General features: G+C 35.9%; 1 protein-coding gene and 1 pseudogene across 3 annotated transcripts; one reads left to right on the top strand and one right to left on the bottom strand.

Moving 5' to 3' along the window:
- The first annotated feature begins 840 nt into the window (after positions 1–840).
- Positions 841–1,500, top strand: LOC114404503 (annotated as a pseudogene).
- A 1,576-nt stretch (positions 1,501–3,076) lies between these two features.
- LOC114404507 (pentatricopeptide repeat-containing protein PNM1, mitochondrial-like) lies at positions 3,077–7,453 on the bottom strand. 3 transcript variants are annotated; one of them, XR_003665018.1, is made up of 3 exons: positions 5,791–7,453; positions 4,334–4,455; positions 3,077–3,244 (listed from the first exon to the last, which is right to left on the bottom strand). XR_003665018.1 is itself a non-coding variant. In XM_028367419.1 (2 exons), exon 1 carries the CDS (start codon positions 7,340–7,342, stop codon positions 5,813–5,815), a length of 1,530 nt encoding a protein of 509 aa, XP_028223220.1. In that variant the 5' UTR covers positions 7,343–7,453; the 3' UTR covers positions 4,093–4,455; positions 5,791–5,812. The 3 variants fall into 3 exon arrangements, 1 of the variants encoding a protein (XP_028223220.1); XR_003665017.1 differs by lacking the exon at positions 3,077–3,244 and having other exon boundaries at positions 4,093–4,455; positions 5,035–7,453; XM_028367419.1 differs by lacking the exon at positions 3,077–3,244 and having other exon boundaries at positions 4,093–4,455.
- Between the last annotated feature and the right edge of the window lie 500 nt (positions 7,454–7,953).

Below are 7,953 nucleotides of genomic sequence, written 5' to 3'. Positions count from 1 at the left end.
AATGTCAAGAGTACATTAAAATTAAATTATATGTTTGGTTTTTTTTTCTTTCTAAAATTAATGAACCTTTACTTGAAAACCTTTTATTTGATTTCTACCATGAAAATTACTAATGTTAAAGACTATAATCAATTGAGATCACACTTATAATTTTGACAGTTTATTAAGTAATTAAAAAGCAAAACATAGAATGGGTGTGTAATTAGGTATTGGAGTGTGAAAAGAGAATTGTGATCCTGAAAATGAGCAAGGGAAAGTGTTGAAGGATGGCGGAATAGAATGGCAACCAAGTTAATATTTGATATTTCTTTTGCGGATGGCATGGTTGGTTGTCGGGTAGACAGAGGAAAAGGACAAGACATATGGAATCTTTACTTTTTCCGTCCATTCAATTCAACTCTTTGAAAGGCTGAATTCTAGCAAAAACACAAAATAGCGGAAAAAGGATAATATAGTCCACCACGCCCCCCCTGTCCTGTCGCCTAACACATTGCACATACCCATTTCCTATTCTATCTTGCTTTACTATTTCAAGGGTCCCTCCATCGAATCTCTTGTCTCCATTAAGAAATTATCAGATAAAAAACACTACAAAAATGTATAATAGTTGATGTAGACTTGAACCAGGAAGCAGTAACCTTAAAGTTTCAATTCTCATCGCCTTTGAAGAACATCATGGATGAGATTAATGAATTGGGTGATACTAGTATCTCTGACCCCTAAAAAAAAAAAGGAATCATGAAGCAATACCTCGATGATAACGATATGCTAATTAAATTAAAATTATTAGTTATTAGTAGGAGGGATAAAGAGGATGAATTATTGATGGTTATCAAAGTTGAAATGCAGGGCACAAGTGGTGGGTTGGCCACCAGTTAGGTCATTTAGAAAGAACATAGTTCAAAGGAACAGCAATGAAGAAGAGGCAGAGAAGAGCACGAAGAATGCTTTCGTGAAGGTGAGCATGGATGGTGCACCGTATCTACGAAAGGTGGACATAAAGTGTACAAGAGCTACCAGGAGCTGTCAGATGCGCTGGCTAAGATGTTCAGTTCCTTCACGATTGAAAAGTGTGGGTCCCAAGGGATGAAGGACTTTATGAATGAGACCAATGGCTCTGACTATGTACCCACATATGAAGACAAGGACGGAGACTGGATGCTCGTCCGGTGATGTGCCCTGGGAGTCAGTGCCCCTTCATTCATTCATTTCCTTTTCTTTCTTTAATTATCAACCTATTTAATACTACCTTTTTTTGACAATTTCACAGGATGTTCGTTGAATCATGCAAGCGTCTTCGCATAATGAAAGGCTCCGAGGCAATCGGTCTTGGTTAGTCACCATACTCACTTATCCTATGTTCAAAGAAAATTATTATCTTATCTTACATAAAATTGTTTATTTCTAATTCACAGCGCCAAGAGCCGTGGAAAAGTGCAAGAACAGAAGCTGAAGAAGTGATTTCATCTGCGTCTCAAGGAAGCAAATTGACTCGAGCAAGATCGAGTCTAATATAGGAATAAGAGTTTAATTATCATGTGCCTTTGTTATCTTTTTTGTAATTTTCTTATATGTGTATTATATGAATATGAGAAATAGTTGGAAATTCGTTAGGGACACGAAATAATATAGAAGATGTTTATATGATCCCGTTTTGTTTCCAAGTAAAAAATGTGACTTTGTCTATTCCATTGCCAGCTTGCTTACCTAATGTCAATGTTTCGGGTTAATCTTAACTGGGTTTTGTCCCTCTCCCATTTTCATCAATTGAGTACTGTGCAAGATTCCTTCACATTATGCTCAAAGTTCTCTTGTCTGTCAAATTATAACTATAAGTGACGCGGTTGGTTAAGGAGTTAGATACCTTTGGATCTGTAAACAAAGAGATAAGGTGGACCCGGGCCATGTGCTTCCTGTTACGGCCTAAGTTGAGGGATCCACTAATTTCTTCACATGTTCCCTCTTAACTCTCAACTCTTTTTTTTTTTCCTCTTTATTATTTATTCATTCTGGTCTCTCAATTACAATTGAAAACAAAAGACAATTCATTAATTTTTTTAAAACTAATGAATTATCCTAAAGTATGCTAAATTATTATTTTAAAATAATTTAAATAATATTTTTTTAATTGAATAATAATATAAAAATATTTTATACTACATTAGCATTAAACTCTAAAATTAATTATCTATCATTATTTAATTTCATTTAAAAAAAAATTATCTTTAGTAAAATTGATATTAAAAATTAAAGAGTCATTAAAAGAAGTACAAGTTAGTTTTTACTTTTGTTATTTATTTCTATTTTTTGTTTTTACTTAAAATTTTAAAGTAGGAAACAAATTAAAAATAATGTGACAATTTTGTAGTTAAAAAATAAAAACAAATAAAAATACAAGTAAATATCCTCTATATCAGTTAATCAAAGAGTACACTGAGAATGATAGGTCAAATTAGTTTAGATAAGACTATTCTTAAAATAATTGATCCGCATAATAAAAAAATTATAGGTATTAAAAAATAATCAAAAACAAATTTTATAAATACCCAAAATATATTTTATTGTTAAAATAAAATTAGAATATATAAAAATATCACATAAATATATTCCCCTTTTCATTATATATTTTTTTTTAGCTATTTCAACATATAATTTTGTTAAATGCTTATAAAAGTCATGATCCAACAACCTAACTTTTAAACTTCCATTACAATTAATTTTCAGTTCAGGTAACTTTTGAATTAATTTTGTTAAACATTTTGTATAAATAAAGTGAACGTCGGATTGTTTAACTGAAAGAAAAAGAAGTGAGAATAGAGTGAAAAATAATAATAAACATTAAAGTAAGATACATCCTACTTGTTCTAAAAAAATAGATAGAAATTAAACACCAGCAGCCATATTTTAGACAGATCTGACTCTAGCACAAAATCGGTAGTCTATGGTACCTGACTAAAGTCTACAATCTTTATTGATGTAGAAAATCTGGTTGAACATGGGTCCTAGACGTGCTAAACTTAAGATCCAGACAGCACATGTGACCATGCTTCATGAGCAGAAATATGCCCAGAAAATGAAATTCAGATTAGTTAGGAACACGTATGAATGAATAACTGAAACAGACATAATTTTCGGTTGGCTTTGGAGTAGAACTGTCAGCAGCAACAATACTAATTACATCATTTAGATGCTTGTTGCTCTTCCATCTGCAACTTCTTGACACTCCCAGTCCCAATTGTTGAAACTGAAAGCTTAATTAAACAAAATTAACATCCGATTTTCCATTTGTATGTTTAACCAAAAAGACGCTTAAACGAGACTTAACAGAAACCTTTTAGTAACGTTTCAATCGCAATTTAAAATTAAAAATACGGGCTTAAATTAAATCTCAAGTTCTCAACTATATAACCCAATAACTAAACAATTATACATCATTTCCACCAGATATGCTACAGACTTGCAGTATAATCGAACAGGGAAATATAACTGCACTGCATCAGATTTGCAGAAAAAAAAATTGTCAACTGACTCAACAACACCTACCTATAAATCGAACTTCTGGTTCTAGATTACAATAGTTGACATGCTATAACTTAGAGCAAAATATGGCTCTGTACGGTGAAATCCTGAGTTAACTAACAGATTCTTAGCATGACATTAAGAAATCGTTTGCAACACATTCTAGTAGTTTACATAGAAAATTGAACAAAAACAAAGAATTAGAAGTTACTTCTCCCATACTTTTTGGTCTAGGCCTCTAGGATCACAGGTATCTTCTAAAGGAAATCAAGATTATTTAGATAAATTTAATTTTGCCTTTCAGTTAAATTGAAAGACTAAGATTTACTCCTCTTACACCTCAGTGGATAATATCCTATATGTGTGGTTAATGATCCCTAATCCACCATGATGGGGAGATTGCTGCCATAGAGCATTGGCGTTGGCAATAGTGCTACACTACAGGGGTATTTTGATACATTCTTGCACGTCACCCCATACTCTGAATATGAATTTAAATTTTGAATTTTAAATTCATACATTATTGCAAGGAGGCTTCTCTATCTTTAGAAAAAGAAAAAGGACTAGACATTATAAGAAGAAATAAGTTATTAAAATTACATAAAATAGAAACAATGGAGGGGAAGAAACAATAAGAATGATAGCTGCATCAGACTACACAAAGAGCCACGTTGTCAAGTAATATTTGTTCAGTATTCAAGCAAGGGCAATTTCACAGAGAAAAGGCATTGATCTGTCACATGTATTTTCAACAAAACAGTATTCACTCTTCAGTTATATCGACATAATAAATTCTCCATAATGAGTACAATACCTGAAAAGTTTCACCAAGGTCCATGGTATGGTATGAGTTAGAATACAGCCAAGACCTTTATATCTCCAGACTTCACTTTTCTGATTGACTGCATTTTCCCACATGAATCTTATTCCAGCAATCTGCAAATGACAAACAAATTAAATTGTAGAAAAATCCAAATCCAAAAAGACTAACGAACTCCATGTAAGAACTTCAAAGATGCTTGAATACATGGCAATAACCCATACAAATCATCAAATAAATATGTGAAATTGAGATACACATTCCAAAAATCAAGAGAGAACAGAAAGTAAGATGCTTTTCAAACCACCTTTATTTTCTTAATCATCATCTGAACATATTAATACAAGAATGACCATAGCGAAAAAGCATGTACAGAGGTAAGCATCACTAGCATTCAGTCCTTGGCATTAGTTGCTACGTCTCAACTATAAAATGGTCAATAATTACAGTTAAGGAGCATAATCAGTAAAAAAACAAAAAACCAACAACATATAAGCCATGATGTTGGAGGAAATCAAAATAGTCATATGTGGCTCAAAGAGAAAATCAGCAATCTCAGGATGAGAAGCATGACCATGTGGTACACATCACGACTGCTAATTAGACATTCAAAGAAATGACCAAGTCATAGGAATTTGGATCAACATAGCACATTGAGTGCTGTCAATTAATTAAGCCTGTAATGATTACTTCACCTGATTGTAACATTAACCTCTGCATCAGAATCATTGGAATAATCTGAGTCACTACCAGAACTACCCATAGCTTTCTCTAGTTGCAAGGACAGTCTTTGCAACAGATTTGAATGGCAACAACAACAATGCCAGCTAGTGACCTGAGCTTCAGCAACCAATTCTATACCAAGGTGATTCTTTAAACATTTGGTGCGGAATAGAATCTTGGTTTAACCCTATAGTCTGCCATGCATCTTCTTTTCTTGTTCAGTTGTTCTATGTACTACAAAGTGAGTTGTTACAATCTGCACTACACTTAAGTTTTATGCTTGCCTTTTTCAGTTTCAAATGCTGAAAATTCAGCAGTAAACCTTCCAGCAAAGCATTGAACACTAGCTTATGAATGGGGCAAACTATGGTAAGAGACAAATACATAATTAAAACCAGATTAAACTGAGACATCATTTGATTATTCAATTAGCAACAATTTTTTAATCAGATTCCAGTTTTTTCTGCTAATTTGACACACATTTATTTTATCATTTAATTTGTACCCTTTCCTGATGTCAATGTCAATAATCATTAAGAAGCCCAGCATACATCTCCCAGAAGTTGAACCAACATAAAGCACCAAGTACAAAAAATTATTTCTGAATATGTGGCGGCATTTATGTCCTACAATGGAGCCATTTCCATGCAAAGATTTATCTCCAAATATTCAAAACTAACAATGAAACAAAGAAAATGATGATTAAATAGGGAAATCTATTCCGAAACCTTTATAAAGTATAAAAAATGATCAACGACCCATCACTCTTTTGGGCTTCTTCACAAAACTCAACCGAATCTGTTTCAGGCGGCTTCTCTTCCTAGCCATTTTCTCAGGCAAGGTTTCCCTCTTCTTCACACCCTTGACAACCTTCTTCTTCTTCAAATACCTCGGGTCAACAGCATACTCTTTGAGCATCACAGGCAGCCCTCTACTCTTCGCTTCATTGAATAGAGCATTAGCCTTATCGATACGATTGTGAGCACCCAATTTTCCCATCAACAAGTCATAAGTTATAAGCCCGGGTTCACACCCACCATCCTTCATCATAGCAAACACACTCAAAGCATGATCAACCCTCTCAATGCCACACAAAATCTTGAGGAGCTGATAGTAAGCCTTCTTATCTAGAAACTCACCAAACCCAGCAGACCTCATCCTATCAATCATCTCATCCCCCTCTTCCAACCTAGCAGCCTGATACAGACTCCTAATCAAAACAAGAAAAGTAGTCTCATTAGGGTAACACCCCCACTCTCCCATGCTACGAAACAATCCCAAAGCATCTTCGGTCTTCCTAATCTTACATAAATTCGTTATCAACACATTGAATGTCTCCACATTCCTTGGAACCCCACGGTGCTCCATCTCCACCAACACCTTCTCTGCTTCCGAGTGAAGTTGAAACGGATCCTTTTGGCGACAAAGCTTGCAAACGCAATCAAGCATGGCATTGTAAGACCCCACACCAAGCTCAAACCCACCACGATACATCTCACCGGCGAGCCTTTGAGCTTCATCGAGCTTCCCATCAACGCACCACCCTTTGATCAACATATCACACGTGGCTTCGTCGGGGAAAAACACCTTCGCCAAATCCTTAACCATTTTTTCCGCGTAACTAGCGAAACCCTTCGAACACAGCTTCTCCACGACCACTTTTAAGGAAGCACGATCGCGCTTCAGCCCGTAGTCTCTCTCCATTCGCTCGAAGAACTGAACCGCCTGGCTGGGGCGGCCCGCGCGGACGAGGCGGTCGATCGCGGAGGCTAGGGTTTTGGGGCCGGCGGCGGGGGAAGCGGCGGAGAGGACGTCATGCGTGGCCTTGAAGTCCTTACGGCGGCCAAAGTAGTCGACGAAGTAGGAAAGAGTGTCGTCCGTGTGGGAGAATTGGGGGTTGGAAGAGAGCCATTGATGGAACCCTAATACAGTGCGGCCAGATTCGTGGGAGAGGTTTAGGGTTTGGAGAATCAAATTGGGGGTTGGAGTGATGTGGGAGAAGCTCAGGTGAAGGCGCTGCGAGACGGAGAGAGCGTCCGAGTCTGGCTCTTTGAGAAGCTCTGAGGAGAGGGAGTGCGCAATCTGATCCGTTTGGGTTTCCGATGAGAAATGTCTGATTATGAAGAGCGAAGAAGGAGTGAGGAGGGTTCGGGAATGGAAATGGGAAGAAGGTTGTTGGGGAAACAGAGGAGGAGGGTGAATCGGAGTGGGAGAAGTGAATGATAAGGAACGAGAACGGAGTAAGAGCTTCCGAAGATGCAGAGGCGCTAATGGCGGCATGTTTAGGGTTTCAGAGTGAGTAAGAACGGGACTAGGAAGAAGAAGGAGGAGAAGGAACAAGCTACAAGCTAAACGTGCCAACAGCAAGTTAGCCCAATTCAATTTTGGGCTTTATTGAGCAGTGGGGTAAATTATTCTCCTGGTCACTCAAAAAATATTCTCTTCATTCTTCAATTTTCGCAAGTGAATGATCAAGGTTTCCTTCAAACAAAAAAAGAAAAGTAAATGACTAATTTAATTCTTGAATTTTTAACTCAATGTTATCTTACTTAAAATCTATAATGTTGTTATATCTGCTTCTTTTCTCTGAAATTAAACTACTTGAATAATCTTACCACTTCAAATCTTATTCTCTCCTCACTTAAAATCTATAATGTTGTTATATATATATATGTTCCCTTCTTGTGAAATCAAACTACTTGAATAATCTTACCACTTCAAACCTTGTTCTCTCCTCAATGTTTCTCCATTTTCAGGATAAAAATACACTTTCTTTTTTCATAGCAACAATACATTTTTTTATGGGTAAATAGTTACTTTTGTCCCTGGTGAAAATATAAAATTTAATTTTCAAAAAGTGTAAAAAGTACGACAAATACATTCGATCGTTA

The sequence above is a fragment of the Glycine soja genome, unplaced genomic scaffold (assembly GCF_004193775.1).
Source record: "Glycine soja cultivar W05 unplaced genomic scaffold, ASM419377v2 tig00104378_1_pilon, whole genome shotgun sequence".
Classification (NCBI taxonomy): domain Eukaryota; kingdom Viridiplantae; phylum Streptophyta; class Magnoliopsida; order Fabales; family Fabaceae; genus Glycine; species Glycine soja.
This window is presented reverse-complemented; position numbering and strand designations above follow the sequence as displayed.

What these genes read in the sequence shown, in the direction of transcription:
- LOC114404507 (XM_028367419.1), bottom strand. Translation starts at nt 7,342, where the DNA reads ATGCCGCCATTAGCGCCTCTGCATCTTCGGAAGCTCTTACTCCGTTCT.